Source organism: Apium graveolens, chromosome 8, assembly GCF_009905375.1.
Source record: "Apium graveolens cultivar Ventura chromosome 8, ASM990537v1, whole genome shotgun sequence".
NCBI classification, from domain to species: Eukaryota; Viridiplantae; Streptophyta; class Magnoliopsida; order Apiales; family Apiaceae; genus Apium; species Apium graveolens.
In genome coordinates this window covers 258,481,399-258,508,063 of record NC_133654.1, presented here as the reverse complement: position 1 = coordinate 258,508,063, position 26,665 = coordinate 258,481,399, and the positions used below count along the sequence as shown (strand labels likewise).

Below are 26,665 nucleotides of genomic sequence, written 5' to 3'. Positions count from 1 at the left end.
CAACCATTCCAAAAGTTGTATCTCCTCAATAAAACTAGCCTCTAAAAGATTCTCAACTTCTTGCTTGATGGCTTCCTGCCTTTCAGGGGCGAAACTCCTTTTTTTCGCTTCACGGTCTTTCTATTAGGATCAACATTCAACTAATGGGTGATCAACTTAGGATTTATACTAGGTATATCTGCCGCCAACCATACAAACACATCACTACTTTCTTGCAAGAACTTGTTAACTTCCCTTTGAGGGCTCCTCAAGCGCTGCTCCAGTGAAAGTTATCTTTGTTGGGTTCCGAAGGCATAAAACGCAGCGGATAAACGTAAATAAAACAAAAATTCGAAACCCAAAAACAGGATCCATGTATAATAATGGGCAGATTATGGAGATAACGAATCATACCTTTCAAGAGATTAACTTTTACGAACTCAACGGAGATCCTAACTATCACGCTTTGTGTCTACCTCTCGGAGAAACACCTCTATGGTATCCACACGAGCACCTTCAAGAACGTCTCACGGACTTGACTACGGAATGGATGTACTAGCCTCCTTCTTGACGATCTGAATTGCCTCTGCCTCTCTTTGCTGCTAGGGTTTTCTTAAAAAACGTTCAAGCCTCTTTAACCTCTCATTATCTATTTATAATGACTGATTAAAAAGGCCCATAATAGCAAAGCCCAACCCTAGTAGGTATTGGATTAAATAATAAAAACGAATTTCTATTATTTAATTAATAACTAAGTCATACTTAATTATTATGGGCAAAAACATTCCTTTTAATTCGAATTTATATTATCTCAATTAAGTCTTACTTAATTATAATAAAATTCAAATAATCATCAATTAATTTAAGTCCATAATTTAAATTAACTATTCCATTAAGTGCTCTATTTGTGCGACCCTATAGGCTATTATTTAATTGGCAATAATTTTATTCTCTAATAAAATTATAAACAATGAGCGGTATCTAGTAATACATCATTGTTACCCAATTAAACAATAATTAAATCGTGATTAGATAAAACCTTTCGTGATTAATGTTTTTTTCCGTGTAATATAATCCCTTTAACCATACATATTATAGATTAAACTCGAGGCATGTATTTAGTCATCCTCTTCAACATTTAATCTGGGTTTACTTGATGCATGAGTAGATTATTGAAACAAATCATTATTTGAGCATGGCCATGCTTTTATAATCTCACTCAATCAAGAGGCCAATAATATCTCTCCTAATTATAGGAGGGTTAAATCCTTTATCTATCATTCATATTTCTCATACGACTCATGATATACCCGATGTCCACTTTTATCATCACCCGATCAAAAGTAACTTTTAATGTAGTCAAAGTATATTAATCCTCGTATAGAAATATAATGATTTCAAGTCAAAGGATCGTTACACCATTATCACTGTGAGTCTTTCTTATGACTTTATTAAACATGAAGAATCTCACTGTGGGTCTGTCCAGTACCATGTACTCTCACATGTACCTATGTATTGACTTCAGTATCCCCATACTTATAACCAATGAGATGTGGTTATCTTGTCAAACAACATACTAGTCTATCTATGTATTATTATTGTCCTATATAATAATACTCGACTAGGGACCTTTAAGAATATGATATATTATATAATCTCAAGTTCAAGTCATGTACTTAAACTATACAATTTGTATCATGATTCTAAGGACATTTATTATGCTAACAAAATATCGCAGTAATTAAGGTCATAATAAATAAATTTATTGAATGATCAACTGACATAAAGATAAAAGAATAATGTATTGCCTCTAGGGCACCTACACTAACAATCTTCTCAAAATCTTCGGGAGTCAAAAGAATCGGCATCAAATCCTCCGTCGGCTTCGCTCGCTTCTCATCATACTCGCGGATGTCCATATCTTCAATGGGCTGAACCTGCCCCTGCTCCATCTGCCCTCAGCGAGGCTACATAACAGCTTTTTTCCATCTTCTGGTCTTTCATTTCTTCTCCTAGTCCATTTCGTTTTGGAAATTAATCACTGAATGGTAAGATGAGGGGACTGCCATTAAGGCATGTATGCCCGTCCTTCACATTATTGCATTATACGTTGACCCAGCCTTAAACACCACAATGTCAATATTTGTGTAGCTTTCCTTGTCTCCTGGCCCATTGTCAAAGGTAGTTTAATTATCCTTTCAACGGGACATTTGAATCAAGTGATCCCGTAGATCGGCAAATCAGTCAAGGGTAATTGAGAATCGTTGTATCCCATCCTTAAAAAGATATCATAAGCAAAATATCAACTAATGCTCCATTATCTACAAGGACTCTCTTTACAGGTTTATTTCCTATGATATGTGTTATTACTAGAGAGCATCATGAGGAAAGTTTATCCCCTTCCAAATCAAATTCATCGAACGCCATTAGTACTCCAGTCTCGGCCCTTTCGGGGCTTCCCTAACTATGTGCATGAACTCTCGAGCATAAGACTTTATTGAATTTTTAGGAAAGTCAGCCGCATTTGGTTTTCCAAAGATCATGTTGATCATTGCGCCTCATGGTTGGGGGTTTCGCCCCTAATCATCTTCATCCCTCCTTCGCTCATCAAAATTTCTTCTCTCATTACTGTTCCTTTCTCCCCACTCACCATCTCTATTAGACTTACTTAATCTTCCTTTTCGAATAAGGAACTCTTTCAAATCGATAATTGTTTCTTGTATCCAACTTGGAAGGATCATCATTCAAAGGCTTTGGTCAGCGAACATCTCTATCCCTTTCAATTTCCATCAAGATCTGACTCCTAGGAGCATTCAATCTAGCATATTCAGTGAACTTTTACTCGGGTCCTCCCTTCTTTGGTGATGAATCGGAATATTTGTTAACCTGAAGATACTTGTCCTTTGCGTTATATTCGTGGCCTGTGTTACGCTTCTTTTCACCAGTGGGCTCGTTATTTACCAATGTCTTGTTCATACTTTCCTCAACTTGGAAATACTTTCCTGCTCTACTTTGGAGTTGTAGCGAGTTCTCTGGTAAAATTTTGCTAGAGACGTTTTAAGGAACTTATCCTTGGTCCCTTATTGCAAAGTAATCATGGCCATCTTATTATCAAGATCCGGGACTTTCAAGGCCTCATTTATGAAACGATTCAAGTAGTCCCTAAAGGATTCCTTTGCTCCTTTCACAATGCTCATAAGGGAAGACGAACTTTTCTTATGCACCTTCTTGCTAATGAATTGTTTGATGAAAACCTGATTTAATTCTCTAACGCTGTACTCCGGAGTTTGAAAATGGAGAGAAGAGACGAGAAGAAACAATTTTAAAATTTTCCTTCCTAGACGTACTCCCAAGTTTTTTACCGAGAGAAGAGAAATGATCCGCAGAGAACATTTCCTATAATTTCCCCCCAAAACTTTCTTCCCAAAAATGTGAAGATTTGGAAAGATCCTCTCACAATATCTTTTTTTTCATGGTTACTTTCTCTCCTTTTTTACACAAACTCGGGAGCACACGACTGATTTATTTTATTCTACTATTTCTCTTCTCTTCCCATCTCTTCTGCTCTCCTCTCTCCTAAAAAATCACTTGAGCATCACAAAAGATCCGATCAAATTCAGGGGAAAACAGTTATACTATCTTTGGGCCATCCCTAATAAGGTTTGAGAAAAAGCCTGACATTTTATTACATCATTTACGGGTTATAACATCAGTGCATTAGAGAATGTTGTGACATGATTTTCCATATCCCCGGTCCCATCATAGGCTTTTATGGTGGGCATCTTGAACTTTCTTGTGATATCGGTATTCATGATCTCCACTGTAAAAGGCAGGGCTGGATCATCAGGGTCTCCGATGGGGAGCAATTCAAACGGGTTTCCTCGAGGGACATTCAACATTTTTCTACTTGAGTAGTTCCTCTAGTTCGTCTAACTCGATTATTTAAGGTGGCTGTTGTATTATCCAATAATTTTTAGAATTAGATTAATAATAGAAGAATAGAATAAAAAGAATTAAATTAAATAAGGATTAGGATTTAAAATAAAATTAGAGTAATGAGTTTAAAATTTGGATCAGATTCTAATATGGATAACTTGTAGGTTAAGACAAAGGATTTTATGCCAAAGATAATTTTGGATCTCTGATTTATGCCATGGTTTGTGAAAATATCGAATAAGAACTTAGGACCACAGTCACTGGATTGTAGTGACGGTTTTCTGAAAATTTATGACCGTTATCACCGGGTTTTAGTGGTCATGACATGGATTATAAATTATGGATTTTGAATTATTGTTGTTTATGTGCTAAGTGTATCGCATGTATCGAATAAGAATAAGAATATGAATGGAAAGTGTTTATTTCACATTTCGTATCGAATAGATTATCGTATTTTGTTATATGTGTGTGTTACTTGGCCTACTAGTTGGATTGATTGTTCTCTTGTTGGGCTGTATAGCTCATTACCTACAATTTCAGGTTTCTCTTAAGAGTTTAAGTTGGATAACATTGGAGTTCGAGGACCTTAGATTTAGAGTAGATTGACTTTTAGACTTCCGTTAGCTGCGCATTCGTAATAGTACCTTTGTAATAGAATTTTTCAGTTTTATTTCAGATTTTGTTTAATTTTAAAAGTCCGTAAGTGCGGGCTATTACAGCTGCTTAGCCTGACTATTCTTCATATTTTCTCTTAAGCCTTAGGATTTCTGCTTCATAAGCATGTATCCCTTCCTCAAAAGTATGGGCTGCCATCCCTTGACTTTCCTGAAGCTTCGGGCGCCTACCTTCAACGGGCTCGGGGTGCCTACCTCCAACGAGCTCTTTGTCCCTAAGTCTCCTCCTGTGATGAGCATCCTCATCAGTAAATACTCTGCTCTCTTTAGTTGCATAGGGTCTACGGACATCTCGTTCATTATTAATTGGTGGCAGACCTCTAATAAAATTAGGGTCATTTCATGGTTGCGGTTGAGGTAGTAGGGGCATTCTACTTCCTCCAGTCGTAAAGTATAATGGCATTTCATATGTGGGTTTTATTGGCCTATGGTGCACAACAGTTAACATCTCAAACCCCCTAGATTGTACCACCAAAGGAGCAGTCAGAGTCGAGTTTTAAGGATTCGTCATAGGTCGGGATTGGCTGAGATCCAGATTTCGGAATGATAGGATTCGCCATCCCTTGAGAGTAGGTGTGTGAGGTGAAATCTTCATGGAAGATGAGATTGTTTGAGTAGTTCCAGTTGATACTCCTTCAGGAATGTTATTTTTGCTTTGTATGGTTACCATGGTTGATATCTTCTTCCCACAGATGACGCCAAATATTATGGGTAAAAACTTATTTGTATTTAATGCTAGGGTTCGTGAGCTCTAGGCCCTTGATTGACTACTCTCGTGTTTCGGAACTCAAATATGCCTTCAAAAGATGCGTACCATGATCTATTTTAAGGATCAAGCCAAAAACGTAGTTCTGATCCGTGGGGTGAGACCCCTTATATAGGCATGGGTAATCCTGAATTAGATTTGGGTTAGGAGACTTGATGAACAAGTCTCAGACTTTAATTGGACTTTGAAGTCCTAGAATGCATGAAGTTGATTCCTTGTCCCTATAGGTTTCTTGGAGGCCAAACTCCAGAGAATTATACACTCAATAAGATATTATTTAATAGTTGATTTTCCCAATATTTATTAATTACAAAATTAATAAATATTTAAGGTTTCATCCATTATCTAATGGGCTTCTCTTACGTGCCATATTAAGTCTAATTAATGCGATTTTAATTGCACAATAATGAATAATTTTATTCCATATATATATGTGTGTGTATTTACACTAAGCAACTTTTCTTATAAATTACATATTTTGTTTTTGAAAAATTGAATTCTATTATTTATTTTTAACTCATGTAAAATGTTTAATTTAATTTCTTAAAATTGCATTTTTCATAAAAAAATAGAATCTAAATTTGTTATAAAATTTAAAATTTGAATTATTCATGTTGACTTTTAACAATTACAGTTGCACTTGTTACATCAAGAAATGATTCATATTCAAAATTTATCATTTGAATTTTGTTTTTATATAAATAAATAATATAATGAACCAAACAGAACTTTATCGATTTTTATGATGCAACTAAAACAAACAAGCGAATTCTTTTTAAACATTAAAAAAATATGAGTGAAGATAAATAACAAACAAATAGAAAAAAATAGAAAATCAATGAAAATCAAGAAAAAGAAATTTGGAGGAAATTTCTCATATTTTACCAGCTGCCTATATAAGTTCGGGGGTGTTGCACATACCCCCATAAACCCTAGATCGCCGCGGCCACCGTACCATATTCAAGAACTTTATAATTTAGTAAATTGCCAATCAATTGAGCTGTGAAAATGATGAGGAGAGCGGATCTGGAGACGACATCATAGTCCATGTGCTAAAGGTACAACTAGTTTCTAACCAATTAGATTTAACTTTGTCTTCCTTACTACTGCTTTTACTCCAAAGATCAAGTGTGTGTAGTCCATACATATAGCTTGATCCTAGGACGGAGTGGCAGACGGAATGGAGGACTCTCCTAATGTTGTGTTTGGTTGGGATGAATGAAATGGAATGGAATGAAATGAGATTTTAAGTGAAAAATGATCAAATTTTCTAAATTTTTCATTCTTTCACTCATTTCATTCCTAACCATCTACATTATAATTAAATACCCCCAATTTGAGATGGAATGCTCCATTCCTTAGTAACCCCATTTTCTTCACAATTCTTATCATAACAATTTTGTTCATCTAAATATTTTTTTCAAATTTTCCCTCCAACTCCCATTTAATTCCTTTAATTATATCCATTCCATTCCATTCACCCCAACCAAATACAACCTAAAAGAACAGTGGCCATCAAATTCAAGGAATGAAATATTATTCTGTTTTGTAAAGTAGTATCTAGAGTTGTACTAGGATACATAAGGATACACATGTATGTACCTTAAAATTTTTATGGAAACATGAAATCTATGGAAACAGAAATGTGATTAACATAACAAATAATTAATATACACGATATAAAGAGAGATTTGTGGTAGAATCATCACCTAGTGAAGATTTTTCCACAATCATATTTATACTCCTTTGTACCACAAATCTTGTTGTGAGCTTTTAAGGCCTAATGCACAGATTTTTTTCTATTCGTGTTTTCGAGAGAAGTGCTTCTTCATACCAGTCAAATCTCCAAGAGCTCTTGTAGGATGGTGAAAGTCACAACTGCGTTCTAGGCAGATGTACAACTTTCTCGTCATCACTTCCTGTTGGTCTTTTGCTTGAGCTTCCAGGGCAGATTGTGGCCTCTCGTCTTGCAAGTTTTTATTATTTTTGTAATTTAATAAAGATTTCACTTGAATTGTATATCTTGTATAAGGTCGCATATGTTTTACAAAGGTGAGTTGTATCTTTTTATCAAACTTACCACTATCAATTTGGTACCCAAATGTTTGAGAAAAAAAATTATATTTCTTATACTTCAAAGTTTTGTATTTATATTATTTACTATAGATTTTACTTGGATTGTGTATCTTGCTTAAGGTAGGATATGTTGATCAATATCGGTGGGTCACTACAAGAAATATGGCATATAACGACCGAAATTTCAGTTGGAAGAGGGCCAAAATTGGCCTGTAATCAGAAAAAATGTACGTTTGGATTATCCATGGAGTTATTTACATTTTTGCCAAATTTTTTATCGACTGACCGAGGCTACTTTCACGTGTACATGACATGTGACGCGGCCCATCTGACATATCATGCTCCAAGTCCTGATATGCCAGTTCTACAGGGTAGTGGGGTATATGAACACGTGGCCTTACACCTCACTTAAGTATGCAAATTACTATAGACAATTATGATATCCTCCAAATCCGGGGTCTAGATTTAGCAGTCACTGACTGATAAAGAATACTATGATATGCATAATAGAATAAAATAATAAATATGATCCCGGTATGCAACTACTATAATCCTAAATCGATCACAGGTTATAATAGGGAACAAGCACTACTATAACCCATAAGTTATTACAACCCATAACTCTATTTAGTTTTATAAACTGCTGCTAACACATGTTTTGTAAAGCAGTACGTACAATAGTAATAGAATATTTTTAGTTTTTTTAAATATCTTATGGTTCTAGGACGGAGTGGCATACATAATGGAGGACGCTCCTAAGAGAACAAGAACTGGGGACAACAACCGCAGGAAAGGAAGGAAATTTGGGCACAATGTCCATCAAATTCAAGCAACGGAATCCTATGGAGTTATTATTATTCTGTTTTGTAAAGAAATATTTACATTAGCAATAGGATACATATGTATGTACCTTAAAATTTTTATCTCTTGTATAGGTTACTCTAAACAATAACGAGGTAAAGTTTATTTTATTTATTCTATTTCTTTGTGTATATAAACTATATATATGAGCAATAATGTGTTTATCTTGATTTTTATTATAAATAAACCTTCAAAATTAAAATAACTAAAAGTTACTTTATTAGTATAACTAAGTGATTCATGGTTATTTTAAGGGAGCCACTGGTATTGGTCAAGGAGACCCGGTGTCTCCATATTTATTTGCTTTGTGCGTAAACATTCTATCTTGTGTCTTTTCTAAACCCCTCCAGGTTTCAAACACCATTGGTGATGCAAGGAGCTTAATATTTCCCATCTTTTTTATACTGAAGATGTGCTTTTGTTTGCCCACGGTTCTAGGGACTCTGTCATGCATATCATGGATAGTTTGTCTACCTTTTCTGCTTGGAGTGGTCTCCATCCTATTGTGCATAAAAGCACAAGCTACTTTTGCAACTGCGAGCACGATCTTATTAATTGGTTCGATGACACTGATTATTTCCCGAGAGGGGAGTTACCTGTTTGTTTTTTGGGTGTCCCTTTGATCTCATCTCTGCGTTGTATTAACGATTACATCCCTCTCATTCCTAAAATCACTTCAAGACTTAATTCCTGGGCCAACTTGCTCTGGTCCTTGACTGGTAGGGCTATGGTTATTAAATCAATCATCCATGATATACAAGGATTTTGGAGCAATCACTTCTTGCTCCTTCCATTGTTCACCAATATATCAAATCTCTCCTAACTCTGTTTCTTTGGAAAGGTACTATTAACCATAAGGGAGGAGCCAAGGTGGCGTGGAATTTTCTTTGTCGCCCTAAGGAGGAGGGTGGTCTTGGCTTAAAATGGTACAATGGAACCGTGCCCAGCTTATTCATCATTTGCTTAAGGTATGCACGAATTCTGGTTCTCTTTGGGCTTCTTGGGTCAACCACTCAATTATCAAGCAAAGGTATTTCTGGGCTACTGATTTACCTAGTGATTGTCCTGGATTTGAAAGAAAATTCTCAGGCTTCGAGGTGTGGCACTCGAGTATATTACGTACCATATTGTTGATGGGAATTCGATCTCTTTGTGGTTTGATCCATGGTGGAGTCACTGTTTCCTTGCTAACTCTATTAGTTCCCCATAATTGCTCAGTGCTCTCTCCCTAGCAATCAAAGGTAAGGGCCATTATTTGTAATGAGACCTAGGTTCTTCCAAGGCCAAACCCTAGAACTCATCATATTAACCCTGTGCTCACTCATTGGATACAGGATTCCAATCTCCCTTCTATTCACTTCAAAGGACGTGATCACATTCTCTGGGATGGCCTTCATGCCTCTAAGGTTCGAATTTGGCATATCTGGAATTTGATTCATGATACGGGGACCATAGTCTCATGGCATAAGGCAGTTTGGCATAGGCTTTGCATTAACAGGTTTGCTTATCATCAATGGCTCTCCTGCCATGACCATCTTAGCACTTTGGTTCGGTTACACAAGTTTGGCATCTCATCTACTCAGCAATGCTATATATGCGTTTTAGGCCGAGAAACCACTAATCACATATTCTTGAACTGCTCATTTAGCCACTGGGTTCTTCATCGTCTTTTCTCATTTATTGGTCTGGCTACCCACTGTGATTCTTGGAAAGGATGATTTCCTTACAGGATTCTGCTAAGAGCACTATCGCTTTTTGCTTTGCCCGGGTCTTTTGTTACCATATTTGGCGGGAGCAGAATGCAGGGGCTCATGACAGAGGTGTTTCCAGGCCTGCGAAGCTACTTCAGGGAATTTTAGTTAACATCAAAGCCGGTCTCAGTGGTTTGAAGTGGTTTGATTCTATTATTTGTAATAGGCCTGATCTGAACATCTGTCTTCATTGTTGACAAATCTTTAGCTGTTTTTCAGTTGTTATTGTAGTTGTAGTTGCTTTCTATATCCAATATGTTGTAGATTGGTTATAGATAGTTCTGTCTATGGCTTGTCATAGATCGTAAGGTGCATCCCTGGTTTATTCTCTTCTCTTCTTTCTTCTATAAAAAATTCAATTTAGCAAAAAAACAATTACTTTATTTCAGAAAAAACTTCCAAATAAGATTGATCCACCATATAATTATTATCTCCCGTTCTTTTCTCATAAATTTTTTTTCAATCTACTAATTAAAGTTTAAAATTGTTTACCGCTATGCCAATAAATTTTCAACAGTTTCATCTTACATGAACTCCTTACCGGTGAATAAATTTCTCGCCGGAAAAAAAAGCAACAAATGTTGAACTCTAAAAGAATCATGATTCAGTAATATAATTATAATAATAACAGTGCAATATATTCGGTAGATAATAAGTTTGCAATTAATTCCCCGTACATATCATTTTCATCACTTTAAGTCGTAAGTTGCCATTCAGTGAATGAAAATAATAAAATAAATGAAAAATAAAGAAGCTAGTGAAGAAATTTCTTGCTCAACTCGTGGTATTTTACTTGGATTCTCCTACAAATGTTTTTTCTTTAAATTTCACTCCTTTTACTACAAGAATAATGTCAATAGACATCACACATTAGACATCGGTTAACTTTGCCACTGATGTTAAAAGAAGTATTGACATCATCCCGTATTTTTGTGATGTCTTTGTTCTTTGTAGACATCGGTTATAATTAAACCGATGTCTAAAATTCAACGAAAAAAAATAATTTCGCGCCCATCTTTCTTTCCCCCCTTAGTCAAATTTTCATTCAGTTTTAATTCTAAATTCCCCCCAAATCCCAAAATTCTCCCCCCTTAAATAAATTTTGGTTCCCCCAAATCAATCTTCAAACACAAAATCAAACCTCACTCTCTCGATCGAACCTCTCTCTCGATCGAACCTGTCTCCCCTCACAATCTCTCTGAACTCCGGCCATCATCTCACCATCACAATCTCTCGAACCTCTCTCCCTCGAATTGGAACCTCTCTCTCGATCATTCTCTGAACCTCTCTCCGCTCTCAATCTCTCCGTTAAGCCTCTTTCAGTTAACCTCTGTACTTCGGTAAGTGTTGTATCTACTTGAATCAAACTGGTCTTCTCTGCATGAAGACCAGTTTTAAAAGCTGAGGATTTTTGAATTCAAAACCCTAATTTTGTAAATTGGGGTTTTTTCTAATTCAAAACCCTTATTTTTTTATTAATTTAGTGTCTAAACTTGTTGCTAATGCTTTTCTTCTTGTTGTATACAGGACCTAATCTGAGAAAAAAATTTAAAGCTTTATTTGTTTTTGTTTTTTTATTTTTCTAAATTGTGTAAAGTTAACGATCCTTTCATCTCTACTGATTACATGGTATTTTTTAACTTTAATCCTCATTTGTTTGCTTTAGTTGTGATTTGTGATTTGTGATTTGATTTAGTATTGTTTATCTAATTTTTCTCGTTATAAATGCTAATCTATTATTTTATTACATATATGATTAGGTTTAAATGTTTTGATTTGGTACTTGGTGCTTGTTATAGATTTATCTCCTTTATTTTATAGACAAATTATCGAAATTAAGTTATTTGTATGCACGCTCTGCCCCAGTACGAGAGGCTCATGACAGTGTTACTATAGAGTTATTTTAAGTTTTTATATGTTCTAGAGTGGATGATTTATATTTTTACTTGTAAAACTGCATAATGGAACTTTACTAGAAACTAATAAATTGCCTTGTCACTTGAAAGTCTTTGAACACAAGTTTACTCTAACTGTTGAAATTATCTTTAACTTGCAAGTTATTTATAGACGGTTATCGTTTTTATAAGGCTGGATCGAAACTTGAATGCAAAATTGAATGATTATAATAGACATTAATTTTAACGATTGTGTTCTGGTCAAATCTCAGTCAATTTGAAATTGACTGTGCATGCTTACAAGTTGGTGTTAGTTTTGCAAGTTAACAACTAAGATTGATCTTCCTTGTTTGCTTTTGCGAAAGTGAAACTGATTATTGTTTGTTGTTTATTGTTTGTCGTAGACATATATGTTCAAGTATGACAGTGTCCATGGTTCTTGGAAGCATCATGAACTCAAAGTTAAGGATGAGAAGACCCTTTTATTTTGTGAGAAACCTGTTGCTGTCTTCGGTTCAAGGTATGGGTTAAATGATATAATGCTCACAATATTGTTGTTAGCCGTACATGTCAGTTCTTTTCAGGTATGTTTTTATGTATTGACATATTTTGAAGAGTGGTCAAAACAGGATAGTGAAAAAACTATCTTACAATTTTCATTAGACTGAATGTCTTCAGTTGGTTTCTGAAGAATGTAATAGTTTAAATTTCAGATCATATGTTTTACTATTTTGGTTGACGTTCTCAGACAATAATTACACAATTAGTGATGTAAAACTTTACACAATTTGATCTATAAACTTCTTACACATCACTTTCAATTTAGAAAAGATGATGTAAAAAAAGATAATGTACATCACTTTAAGGTAAAAAACTGATATCAAAGAAATCGAGGTTCAAGTCTAAATGAAACATAGAAATCACTTTGTTTAAGATAAAACTAATGTCAAGTAACATTATAAACATCACTTTTAACCAAACAAAAATGATGTTAAAAAACACAATGTACATCACTTTTAGACAAATAACTGATGTTAAAGACTAACATGTTCAAGTCTAAATGATACATAAACATCACTTCATTCTAGAAAATATTGATGTCTATACGCGAAATTAGACATCACCTTTCATTAAAGAAACTAATGTTTAATATGTCATTTTACATCACCTCTGTCAAAATTATCGATGTTTTTGTGACAAAAAACATAGCTCAATATATGTTTAATATGTTTTAATAGGTGTAATTTTGTTATAGCATTTTTTCTAAAAAATCATCATATAGACATCAATGTTTTTGACTAAAATCGATGTTTTTGTGACAAAAAATATAACTCATGATATGTTTAACATGTTTAATTAGGTGTAATTTAGTTAATAAATTATTTATTTATAGCATTTTATGTAAATAATCAACATATAGACATCTGGTTTTTAACTAAAATCCATGTCTAATCGAGTATAGACATCGGGTATTCACCGATGTCTAGAATAGACATCACCGACATCAACATCGGTTGGGAAATAACATAGACATCGGCCAAAAAGCGATGTCTATGGACTTTTTTCTTGTAGTGTTTGGAAAAATAATGCACTACACCATAAGTGGGCTACTGTAATGCAAGTGTTACAAGGAGTGTTACATTAGGTAAGATATTTTTGTCCTATTGTAATACCTCTCAATTAGTGTTATAATAGGTATAAAGTTATTGTTGCATAGAGATTCCACTGTTACATGATATGTAACACTAGCGCCTGATGTTATATTAGTTACTTCTTATTTTTTAAAAGTATTAGAGTGAATATTTTATCAAAAACTATAATTAAAATTATATTCTAGTTTATTCACGACTCTAAAATTTAGCATGTAAAATAAAAAATTTAGAACGTAATGTAAATTAATACATAATATATTTTTTCAATTTTAAATTTATTACATAATTAGTTTTAATAAAATAAATATAAAGCAAAAATTAAAAATTAAAATAATATAAAATAGACATTAGTACCGGTGAAACTTTGGGCGGTATATTTCCCTCGTAAACGAAAACACGCGTTAGTAAATTTCTCCGGACAAAATACTTTGAATCTAGTATGTCTCTCCACTTTTATCTCTCTGGAAATTTCTTTCTCACCACAAACTATTTCATGAACAAGCTCAAAAGATGAAACGAAGAATAAATCGGAGACTTCTTAATTGAAAACACATGTTTATGGCTTCAATTTGAACATATCCCCAATTGCCTTCTAATTATTTTAAGGTTCAGCCCCAGAATCCTAGATCCCCAATTGTCTTCTAATTTTCATTCTTTTTCGCAAATTCAATTGAAAATTTTAAACAGATCTGCACATATTCGCAAAAATACTTTTATATTTTCGACAAGAGGAAGACTTTGCGTGTTTGGTATCAGAAAAATGAGCTTTTAAGGCATTCAAGGAGAATCAGAGTCTCGTTCTTGTTGGAGAGACTGGGAGTGGAAATACTACGCAGGTTAGCTGCTTTCGAGTTTCGTTTGTCTTGAATTTATATGGTTTGGAATAATAGGGTATTTTTAAGTGTTTGTGTATGAAATTATAGATTATATGTTGTGTGTTTTTAAGTGTTTGTGCAGATTATTGTTATGACTGACGTGTGTATTTACAAATTTGTGGGAGTGGATTGTAGTTGATCTGAAGCTAGCTCATCACTCGAAGATGATTTCAAGTTTACTCGAAGCTAATTTAAGGTTTACTTAATTGATTGAATTAATTGATTGAATTAATTAAGTATTTACTTAATTGATCTAAAGCTAGTGGTGATGAGTGGATTGTAGTGTATTTAAAAATGTAGTTAAAATAAAATTAATTGATTGTGCATTTCCTCTTTTAAAAGGTTGGATTTTTTTGTAAGAGAAAGATGTATTAAACTGGTGCAAATCCTCAAAATTTTACTTAATGCTCTCTGTTTTCTAAATTTGACAGGATTTGTTGCTACGATATATGTTGTAAAGATATTGACATCGCAATTATGGTAGGTGGATTCCCGCACAAAGATGGGATGGAGAGGAAGGATGTAATGTGAAAAAATATATGATATACAGGACTCAAGCTTTGGCCTTAGAGCAGCACGCTTCAACAAATTGCAAGGTCATATTCTTTTAATCTGAAGAATAGAACTTTTAGTTCTGTTTCTTGAAGTCAGAATGGTTCTTTTCTCAACTTACTTCAAAAAAAATATGAAGCTGGGTGCCAATTTCAAGTTCTTGCATTGGTTAATGACACGAAAACTTTACTTCTGTCAAGGCATCTTCAATTTATATTTTGTGCAAGTGCTCCTGGTAGCTAATCCAGCTAACACTAACACACTAATCTTCAAAGAATTTTCTCCTGTTAACAAAATTAAGTTGAATGTTAAAATTAGGGTTTTCAGTGTGCTATGTAGATAGTTTTGATTAATTTATTTACCAATTTTGTCATTAGTTGTGTAATGTCTACTGATTATTTGAATTGCAGGAGCTCGATGAGTCAGATATAAGTACCAAAGAAGGCACTAGGGTTATACTTGGAGGAGCCCAAATTGGTTTTACGGGAGAAAAGGTATAATAATTATTCTGCACTTAGATTGTTCTGCACTAGTTTCAATTAAGAACGGGCAGAGCTAAAATTGGAAGAAATAACTGAAGATATCTTGAATATGGACCTTGATAAGGACCATAATACATGGTAATCTGTACTAGCTGTTAAAATATTCATCTTGAATTTGCAGTTACTGGTTTCAATTAGTCAGAGTATTTCCAGAGTTACCAGACCTACTTGCCTGCTTGGGTGGTATGAAGATACATGTATCTTTTCTATTGTGCTGCTTTTATTTCTTTGTGAACTGCTACATTTTAACTTTCTGCTGAGAAGTGCGAAATGACTTGTTTACCTTTTATTTTATTTACATTCAGTCACCTAGTTTTCTATGGTCAAATCTAAATCCATTTACAACAGACCTCTATCTTGTATCTTTGACTTGTCACTGCATTTAAGCCTGTACATGAAGCAATCCATCCATGTAAAACTACCCGACTCATTTAAATAATACCTGAAATAATTCTTATGGTTTTGTTAGCCACCGGAAGCTTGCCAACCATGAATTAAAAAGTATGGGAATGTTTTGGACGTGATGATGCTTTGGTTAATAACTCGTTTTATATCCCTTTATAGGGTTATATTGTCCACTGTGCTACTAGGCAGATCTGCCCATCTGATGTGAACGCTCTCTTTTTTCTACTATGGAAATGAAAGATTTTTTGATGCTGTTTATCTTTTATGCAGTGTGAGGACTCACGATGCAATGTGGGGCAGCAAAAAAATTGCGTCATTGTTCTGGAAAAAATATGTAGAACCAGTTGTTCCCGAGACCTTTTACTGTGAACTCTGCAGACTAAGTCCCGTAAGTAATTTCCATGATTAATTTTAACATTGAAATTCACTGGCATAGTGGTATGTATATATAGCATCTACATTTGTAGCTGTGCTTGATCTCTGCATATTAAACTTTAATTTAAAAATCAATATTAACCTACATTGGTTTTCTTTTGATAGTCATATGATTATTCAACTTGTTTCCATCTTTCAAGAGTGTTAGTATATTTAAAAAAATATATAGTTTACGTATTTTACAGGATATACCAACTTGAACAATTGGAATCAATTTTGATTCCGCCAACTTGAACAATTCGATTTTACTTCAATGGGTTTTATGATATTTATATGCACATCTACCACACTTATTTACATACAAATGCATGTGTGAATTAGTGTTCTCTTTTCTTTCTGAAATTGGTTGTCTGTTCTAATATTATAATACCTTTGTCCCCTTTTGGTAGTCATTTGACTTCTTGGCACCTATTTTAAGGTGTTAACAAAATTATATTTATAATTAAAACATAATTTTTCTATTAAACTAAATTACAAAATTTATACTTCTATTTGACATAAATATCAAAGTAATAATATATACAAACATATATCTTAAGGGACCACTAAAAGGGGACACCGGAGTACTTTTTTTATTTCTTTCTATTCCTTGGGTAGTTTGTTCCTTTTCCACAATGACCTTACTTTTTCTCGTCAATCTTTACTTTTGGACCATTACTGTGGTCAATGCATTTTATTTTGGGCAACATATTATGAGTATTTTTTAGAAAAGAAATGTCATAGCTAGGTTCTTTATATGCTATTTACTCAAAAAAATAATAAGTATGATCTTGAAAACCCATGCTAGTTTTGTGAGAGTTATTATGAAAACTTAGACCTGTGCAAATACCCAAAATTGAAACATCCTTTAATTTTTTTGAAAGGTATAATGGGTTATGTATTCAGTCACCAGTATAAAGAAGGCTTTAAGAGGGAACTTTAATTTTTTTTAAAGGTATAATGGGTTATGTATTTTTGAATTGTCGGTTCATGCTATTTCTGGAGAATAGTTATTTATTGTTTTATAACCATTTTTATCTGAAACTCCGTACAAAAAGATTGTGCCAGAAGCATACATTACACAAGATTAGCCGATTGCAAAGTATGTTCAACGTCTTCCAGCAACAATCGAGAGAGATTCTCCCCCTTTTCTTTTCAAGTTTAATGAGGTACACAATTATTATAACTCTAGTCTATGAATTTACCCGGTCAATAGTAGCTCGCTAGGAAATGAGCAATATATTATATCTCTGGTTCAATACACATCCAGCAATATAAAGAGACTATTACACTTTTTTCAATTATAATCAGGTACATAGTTATTATATCTCTAGTCTACCAACTTACCTGGTCATAAGCCATAACAAATTGTGCTCACTAGGAAATAAGCAATGTGCTATATTTATGAATGAAGCAATATTCACATATACATTGCATCTATAGCAATTGTGACTATTTATCTTTACTCTGTCATGAGGAGCCCTGTTTTGTATAATGGACATATTCAAGTAAAAAAGGAACTTGACATGCATCACCGACTCAGCTTAGAGTTAGTTTTAGTTAGTAGTTGCAGGGTACATGTCTGACTATCACATTTAATCATTGATTTTTCTGAAGGATCCATTGCAAAGACATTGAGCGATGGAGCGGCATATAAATGAAATTTTTTTAAAACAGTAATGTATGTGGTTCACATGCGCATTCTAATAAGAATAATAAAAGTCAGTTACACAGTGGATATACCATGGTATTTGCCATGGTATATCCAATTTTTCTTGCCTTTTTATTCAAGTGTGTTGTGTACATTTTCCTTGCTCCATTCAGTAAATATTTGGCAATTCTGAATATTGTTGTGTTTATTCAATTGCTTGCATCCGTTTGAATGTTTCATGTTTTTTTATATGTTCTGATCATAATCTTAATTGACCTCACATTTTTTTAATTTTCTTCCCACTTGTATATCAGATTACGTTGGCTTCATCTGTCAACATCTTTACACGATAATGTCTTTGTCACTGTGGTTGCTTCTATTCAATATCATGCTTTGGCAGAGAAAGTATGGAAGGATAAAAAGTGATTCTCTACATGGTTATTTTGTATAATTTTATATCTAAGAATAGTTGAAGAGTAGTTTTTGTATAGCTTGGATGTTATGTTATAGTACTTTGGTCGTCGTTGCGTTGGGGATGGTTTGTAGAATTTATTGTTATGTAGTTGTTTGGTTTGCACAGCTGAGACTCAAGTATGCAACTTTGATGTTTTTGTTGATTATGGATTATTCTCAAAATAGACCATATATTTCAAAAATGTTTTTAATAACTGTTACATTTGCTTGTTCTGGTATAATATTTGTCTACATATAATGTTACACTACATATATTATTAGTGTTACAATAGATAAAAAGATTGTTACAATACACATATTCCAATGTTGCCTAACTAGAAAATGGTATTACAATTGATAAAATCTACTGTTATAATAGGAAATATGGGACCCACAGGTGGGGTCCACGTGAGACCACGTGGCACCAGTGGTCGAACTTATGCATTCTTGATCAAGCTATTGTATCACTCATTTTACTTTATATTTGGGCATGTTAGTGTAATAGTAGGTGCCTATTGTAATGTTTTCCTCTCTATTATAATAGATCAGTGAAGTGTTATATTAGGGTGTCTATTGTAATGCTCGTATATGGAACGCCCCCTGGTGTTCCAATAGACCTATTCTAACGCTTTTGGGGCCTATTGTAACACCATTTAGGCATTACAATAGCCCCCTTATGGCGTAGTGATGGATCAGTGTAAATACCCTATAAGAGACGACCATCTTAATTTATCATGAATAGCCGCATCAATAAGTAAATTCTTTTTAATTGTTTATTTACCAAACTAAATGCATATAAAATTATATAATTTGATTATAAACAACAGAAATTGAAGATCACCAAACTCATTGCTGGAAAAGATAAATCCTTAACGTGTCCCTCGTTGTATTAATACTATTACTACAAAAAAAGGCAATGTTCCGGCTATTTATATGCATAATTTATACAAATCCTGCTGAAAAAATGTCTGTATTTGCTGCATATATTTGGTACATAGGATCTAAAAAAGGATTCGTACAAGCAGAGTAATTAGAAATCGTTGCTTCAGCATGCCTTTCGGGAGATCTAAAGTCGGATTATATAAATTTTGAACATAACACAAAAGCAATATTTCTAATATTAGTGCGGTTTAGCAATTAATATCATTAAATGATTCCCTGAAATTTAGTTTAAAGATATATACATATATATATATAGATATATATATATATATATATATATGTGTGTGTCAATTTTGTATTGAACATTATATATTTGTGGAAGTAATTAAATTATAACCATATGACTGTCACGTGTCCATTGGTTTGATCCTCATTTTCAACAGAGTATAACGAACCAATATGCACTACGCCATAAGTGCGCTACTATAATGCAAGTGTTACAAGCAGCGTTGTCGTATTGTAACACCTGTCGATTAGTGTTACAATAGCTATAAATCGAGTGTTGCACAGAAATATTAGTGTTACACAACATGTAACACCAGCACCTGTGTTACATTAGTTACTATTTTATTTTTTATATATTTATAATGAAGACATTTTCATAAAACTTGTATTAAAATTATATTCTCGATTATTAATGAATCAACAATGTAGTAAAAAATATTTAATAAATACTAAATTTTATTTACATAAATATAAAACACACTTTGTTAGTTCATTCTTTAATAAATATTAATTTAATAAGTAAAATAAAAATATCAAATATGAAAATTTTAAAATATATACACACTTTACTAGGTAAAAAAATAGGCGCTATTTTACCCTCCTAAATGAAAATATATCTCGACTCGTAAAAAACACGCTCAGACAAATATACACAAACTCTCTCTCTCTCTCAAATGCTGTCTGGTCTCACCTTTATGAAACACTATTTCTTGACACTCAAAAGATGAATTGGAGAAGAAATTACATATTTGGTATTTGAATACACATATATATGGATCTAATTTAAAGTTCGTTACTAACTTTTTGATTTATCTTGCACGTTTGGAGGGCTTCAAATTGGGGATTTAGTCCTTTTTCTTAGGTTAGCCGGTAAATGTTTACAGATTTGTTCGGATTTAAACATATATACATATTTTCCCCGATTAACATATGTTTCATGGTGAAATTTCAGGTAACTAGGGCTTTAAAATTAGGGGTTAGGGCTTTTTCTCATATTTTATTGGGCGTTAAAGCTTTGGTTAAGGTATGTACTAATTTCAGTTGGGTTTTGATATTCGATTGGGTTTTTTGGATATATGTGTATGTATCCATTGGTTTTGTTATGAATTTGATATGTTATATATGTTTTGTTATTTTGTTTTTTAAGACTGTTATGTTATACTTGTTTTTATCATATTCGATTTGTTTTAATACTGATACAAGTGGATAATCAGGATAAACTTACGCATTCTCCATATGATGGGCAGTCTATTCATGGAGATGATGTTAATATTGAGAATGATGACGAAGACGGAGAATTGGATCTGTGTGGAGGTTTGTTAGATGATGAGAAAGCACAGATACTTCGAATTAATGAGCATATTTAGGATCATGATCAGGTTTTTTAAGTTGTACGTGTATGTGGAGGTTTTAGTGTGTATTTCAAGTTTGAAGTACAATCATGTGTACATTTATTTGTTCTTAGTTTGTTTGTTCTTAGTACTACTACAGTAGTTCCTCCGTATCTCACTTCCTCAGTATTGTAGTTTAAAAAAACTGAAGAGAAGCTTTTGCAAAGTGTTGCTGAGATGCATAATCTAGAAGTCCAGCTTGAGGCTGCATCTGATCACGATCGATGATTATCGATTGATATTAGTACCTCTCCTGAAATTATTCATCCAGGTGTGTAATGACTCGTGTTATATGCATGATTTTCTCGGGTTTGTATCAACTTATGTTCTAACTGATTATCTGTACTAATATAACTATATTCACGAACACTTGGAGGATCTAGCAGAAAAGTATGCTATAGAGAAATCTGATGCTGTTAGAGAAGCATTTTGGCAGAACTTGCTCTTGATTCTAAAAAGCACATTGTCAGCGGAGACATGACAAGTCTAAGGAGAAGAAGAAGAATAAAGATTCAATAAAACAAAGGATGTCAAGGTCTGGAACATGTTCATCTCATTTGAAAAATGTTTGTATTTTTTGTTATTTACCTTAAGCATAAAGTCTGTAGGTCTAATAACTTGCTTATTCTGTAGACTATTGCTAACAATGAGCTGCATGTGCGTCCTAAGGAGATCGGCGAATTCAAGTATGCACCCTGATATTAAAGATCACACTCATTTAGATGTCCTTCCATTTTAAATCTGAATATATAACACATTCCGAATATATTGTGATTATTTAAATTTTGACTAACCTTGTCAGTTTTGGTGTGGCAGTAGCTCCGTGTCATTGGAATACGATGAAGGCCATCTTTACCATGGGCTATAGTTCTAGGAGACCCTCTGGACCCTGCTCCTATCCAGCATCTGGCTCAGGAGTTATGGTGAAGACTAGACGCAGAAAGGTATGTCGGTATTGACATGAAGGAGTTATCAAGTATGCCTGGAGTCAGTCGACCTTTCTGCAGGTTGAATGTTTGATGTTGTTACTGGGAAAGTCTGGCTTCCGAATGGATGATTGTTTGATGTTGGCCGGGGGAGCATCCATCCTGCTTGATTATTGCTCCATGTTTGGTAGGAGGTACCACCAAAGTTAAAGAAATTTATATTTTTACCTTCAGAACATGTTTGGTATATGAATCTGAAACCAACAGGAGATGATCATAACAGTACTTACCGTTCTGGTTGGCTGGTGTCTAGCATTTTGTCCACCATAATTTTCCGGTAGTACTACTGCCGGTGACTGAAGCGCCTGATTTTCCACATCCCCGTCAAGTGGTTGAAAAAGTTCTGGAAAGAGGGATAGGTAGTTTGGAACGTAAGAATTAATAGACCAGGAAATTTGATTTGCTCTTATTGTTAGACATCTTTCAAGTTCCTGGAGAAAAATGTCCAAAGTTCTGCTGCAAAATATTAATATATGTTTTCATGCCATTAAACAAAGTAGAGAGGAAACACAAAACAATCTTAAGAGAGGAAGGTAAGGGTTATTAAAAAAATAGTACAGATACATGGTAAAATTTAAATTTCCTCAAAACTTAGAAGTATCATATACGAAGAATACATGCTAAAATCACATGCACATAATCACTCTCTCATTAGTCTAACCCAAAAATAAATATGTGCTGGTTTGGGTCAGAACGAACAATATCATACTAATGTGAAGTTATGACATGGGGCTTAGCAAACCCAACAAGTAGTACGTTATAACTATCTAGAATAATATCAAACTGAGCTTCTGTAGAATCAAGATATATAAATACACAAAACAAATGATAAAATAAACTGGGACAATTTTTAATGAACTGACAAAATACAGTCTCTAAGCTTCATTAAATTACATGTAAAGAAATATAAACTAGCTGACAGTTATCAACTCCTAAAAACAACTAGTCTCCTGCAACTACTTCACTACTTCCACGATCCTACAAATACCGAAACTAATCCTATGACCATTTCTCAGCTACACACAAGGACACCTACCGCTGACTTATTCAAATGATCAAAAGGGAGCCAAATTTAAATTACTACCAACAAACACCCCCTTAATCTAAATTTGGTTCTGCAGATTCCTGATACCCAGTAACCCGCGCAATCTCTCAAACTTCACGGTAGCCATAGCTTTAGTTAACACGTCTGCACGCTGGTCACCTGTTCGAACATGCTTGATCACAACTTCACCACGTTCAACACATTTCTTTTGAGCTTATACACCCATTTCAGACTAATCGGTCTGTGTCCTGAGGGCAATTCTACGAGCTTCCAGGTGTCGTTCTTTTCGATAGCTTCTATTTCACTCCTCATCGCATCCTTCCAAGCTCTCTCTTTTGCAGCTTGGTTATATGTTGTTGGTTCCTCAATGGCCAGAAATAGCAGTTCTTCTTCAAGTTCCACCTCTTCCGTATTTTCATAAATGTCACTTAATGACCTGAATCTCTTAGATGTACTGCTTGCGTTGGATTCCTCATAGCTGTCCTCACTTGTTTCAGATGATGTTGATGACTGGATAGGAGTTTCTTCTGTCATAGTTCTCCTGTGACCTCATCATCTAGTCCGTCAATAGAGAATTGAATATGAGCCTTTTCAGCCTGCTCATGTGCATTCTCTGTAGTGGTATTCCAGTTCCACGACTTAGACTCCACAAATACAACATCCCTGCTTACTAAGACTCTCTTCTCGTCTGGATCATAAACTCGATGGGCTTTTGTACCAGGCTCTCTTCCCAAATAGACAACATACTTGCTCTGATCATCTAATTTTTTTGTGTGAATGCTTGGTATCTTCATATATGCACAGCTGCCAAAAATCCTGATATTACTGATATCAGGCTTTGACCCGTACCATGCTTCATATGGTGTGTAAACCGACAGAGCACGTGTAGGTAATCTATTAAGAACATATACAGCATGTCGTACAACCTCAGCCCAAAACTCTGATGGAACCTGCTTCTCTTTTAGAAAACTTCTGGCCATCGCCACAACGGTTCTGTTCCTCCGTTCCACCATGCCATTCTGGTGCAGGGAATATGGAGCAGTATAGTGTCTGAGAATTCCAGCCTCTTCACAATAGCTCGTGAATTGTGATGAACAAAATTCACCCCCTCTGTCCGTACGAAAAGTCTTGATCCTTTTCTCAGACCCATTCTCAACGAGTGTTTTAAATTTTTTAAACATCTCAAAAGCTTCATCTTTAGTTGACAAAAAATAAACCCACAAGATGCGACTGAAATCATTTACTAAAAGCATCAAGTACCTCTTTCGAGATGGCGTTGGTAGTGATATCGACCCGCATATGTCACCATGAACCAACTCAAGTGCTTTATTGGACATATAGTTCGACTGACATGGAAAAGAGTTCCTCGTTTGCTGGCCATTAGACACCCCTGGCATGCTTCCTTAGGATCCACTAGCTTTGGCAGCCCTATTGCCATGTTATTTCTTTCCATCAGACTTAATGCATTGAAATTTACATGTCCCAGGCGAGAATGCCAGAGCCACGACTTTTCTTCCGTCTTCGAGAGTAAGCAAACACTCTGTGATTCCTCTAGCACGACACCTCCAGCACTCTGTGAAACCTCTAGCAAAATCTTATACAAATGATTCGCTGATCTCTGAACCTTCACTAGCAGTCTTCCATCACAGTCATATACCCATAAGAATTCTCTCTCTAGCACTACCTTATTCCCTTGTTCTGACATTTGTCCAAGGCTCAAGATATTGCTGCATAAAGTTGGAATATAGAACACATTATTAAAAACCTTTACTTCTCATGTTTTGCACTTAAACGAGATTGATCCTTTCCCTTTAATGTCTACAGTCGACCCATCTCCAAATTTTACTTTACCTGTCACAGCTTCGTCTAATTTCAAAAACTTTGTTTCGTCTCCCGTCATGTGGTTACTCGCACCATTATCTAAATACCACAATTGTGAAAGCTTTCTTTCTTTCTCGGTTGGCTCCAACTTGGGCTTAACATTTTCTTCATTTAGCAGTACAATCCTTGTTTTGTTATCATCCAATTCAGACAATAATAGCGCCGGTTCATCATCCTTGATTTGTACCAAGTTTGCTTCTGATCTGTGGTTCCTCTCTCTTCGTGGTCGTTTACACTCTGCAGCATAGTGCCTTGTCACGTTACAGTTAAAGCACCTCACAGTACTTCTATCACGTTCAGCACCATCTCCCCTATTCTGGTATGCCCGTCCACTTCGTCCCCTAAAGCTTGACTGACCATCTGCAGATTCCTTGTTGCTTCTCTTCAACCAGTCCTCTCGAGTGAGTAAAAGCTTGTCTTCACCCTTTCCGCATTTAATCCATTCCTCCTCTGTCAACAATAACTTGTTTCCTGCAGTCTCAGTTTTACTCTTCAATCTCTCCTTGTGTGCCTGTAGCGACCCAATGGCTTCTTCAACTGACATACATTACAAGTCCCCAAACTGCTCAATTGTAGAAGCAATCTGCAGAAACCTAGATAGAACAGCATGAAGTAGCTTCTTGATGACATACGATTCGCCCATTTGTTCTCCCAAAGCTCGAATAGTAGACACTAGACCATTCAGTTTCATGTAAAAGTCTTCAAGTCGTTCACTATCATCCATACGAAGTGACTCAAACTCCGCCTTTAACGTTTGGATTTTGGCCCTTTTCACCCTATCAGCTCCCTGGCACATCAATCTGATAGCTTCCCATCCTTCCTTCGCTATTTTTTTTCATCTATTGACAATAGCATATCCTCAGGTATGCCCTGGTAAATCATAGCCAAGGAAACCTTATCAATCTTGTCATCCAGCGGTGCGTTTGCATCACTTGGTTCCACAGCAGTCCACACTCCTTGAGCTTGCAGAAAGACCTTCATCTTCAATGCCTATGATGTGTAGTTACTCTTTGCTAACACTGGATAGGTTAAACTTATCGATCAAGCCTTTTCCTTACCTGTGTCCATTTCTTAGTCTTTGTCGTGAGTATTTCTGATATCTTGCTCTAATACCAAATGTAGAATCAAGATATATAAATACATAAAATAAATGATAAAATAAACTGGGACAATTTTTAATGAACTGACAAAATACAGTCTCTAAGCTTCATGAAATTACATGTAAAGAAATATAAACTAGCTGACAGTTATCAACTCCTAAAAACAAGTAACTAGTCTTCTGCAACTACTTCACTACTTCCACGATCCTACAAATATTGAAACTAATCCTATGCCCATTTCTCAGCTACACACAAGGACACCTACCGCTGACTTATTCAAATGATCAAAAGGGAGCCAAATTTAAATTACTACCAACAGCTTCCAGATGGGCCCGAGAAAAAGGTGGATGGGCTAACCCAGTATGAACTCAAGGAAAAGGAAGATGAGCTTTATAATATAGGGCCTAGGGGCCGGCATATTTTCGGATGGAATTCCAACTATTGGACAAGGAGAGCCAGATCACAAAGTCAGGTGACAGATTCGACATGTGTCATGTGTGAAAGGGGTGATTGTTAAGAATTGTCCCACCGGAGCGACATATTTCTATTAAAATAAGAGTCAGTGACCCGGTCCAAAGGGACAATATCATACCTGGATTATGGCCTGCTCAGC

The 26,665-nt window shown here is 34.8% G+C and overlaps 1 protein-coding gene and 1 long non-coding RNA gene across 15 annotated transcripts in view; both read left to right on the top strand.

Moving 5' to 3' along the window:
* LOC141678418 (uncharacterized) overlaps positions 1 to 18,550 on the top strand; it is a 30,707-nt gene extending 12,157 nt beyond the window's left edge. Inside the window, exons 2-9 of one of the 8 annotated variants that reach the window (XR_012557745.1) lie at positions 14,278 to 14,426; positions 14,601 to 14,661; positions 14,950 to 15,061; positions 15,428 to 15,511; positions 16,235 to 16,352; positions 17,263 to 17,333; positions 17,437 to 17,547; positions 18,344 to 18,550. Coding sequence is in view for 1 of the 8 variants with exons in the window: in XM_074484732.1 (XP_074340833.1) it covers positions 14,630 to 14,661; positions 14,950 to 15,061; positions 15,428 to 15,511; positions 16,235 to 16,333 (327 nt within the window). In the remaining 7 variants the exon portion in view is untranslated. Of the gene's footprint in view, positions 1 to 13,873; positions 14,427 to 14,536; positions 14,662 to 14,896; positions 15,062 to 15,427; positions 15,512 to 16,234; positions 16,353 to 17,262; positions 17,334 to 17,436; positions 17,548 to 18,343 lie in introns of those variants that run through there. The other 7 variants (XR_012557747.1, XR_012557744.1, XR_012557743.1 and 4 more) reach the window with 7 other exon arrangements.
* Positions 18,551 to 20,250: 1,700 nt separating this feature from the next.
* Positions 20,251 to 23,841, top strand: LOC141676951 (uncharacterized). 7 transcript variants are annotated; one of them, XR_012557252.1, is made up of 7 exons: positions 20,256 to 20,511; positions 20,602 to 20,673; positions 20,864 to 21,040; positions 21,176 to 21,311; positions 21,427 to 21,575; positions 21,674 to 21,726; positions 21,857 to 23,841. It is a non-coding gene; the product is annotated as an uncharacterized LOC141676951 (long non-coding RNA). The 7 variants fall into 7 exon arrangements; XR_012557251.1 differs by having other exon boundaries at positions 20,864 to 21,311; positions 21,857 to 22,153; positions 22,234 to 23,841; XR_012557250.1 differs by having other exon boundaries at positions 20,251 to 20,511; positions 20,864 to 21,311; positions 21,417 to 21,575.
* The last annotated feature ends 2,824 nt before the right edge of the window (positions 23,842 to 26,665 follow it).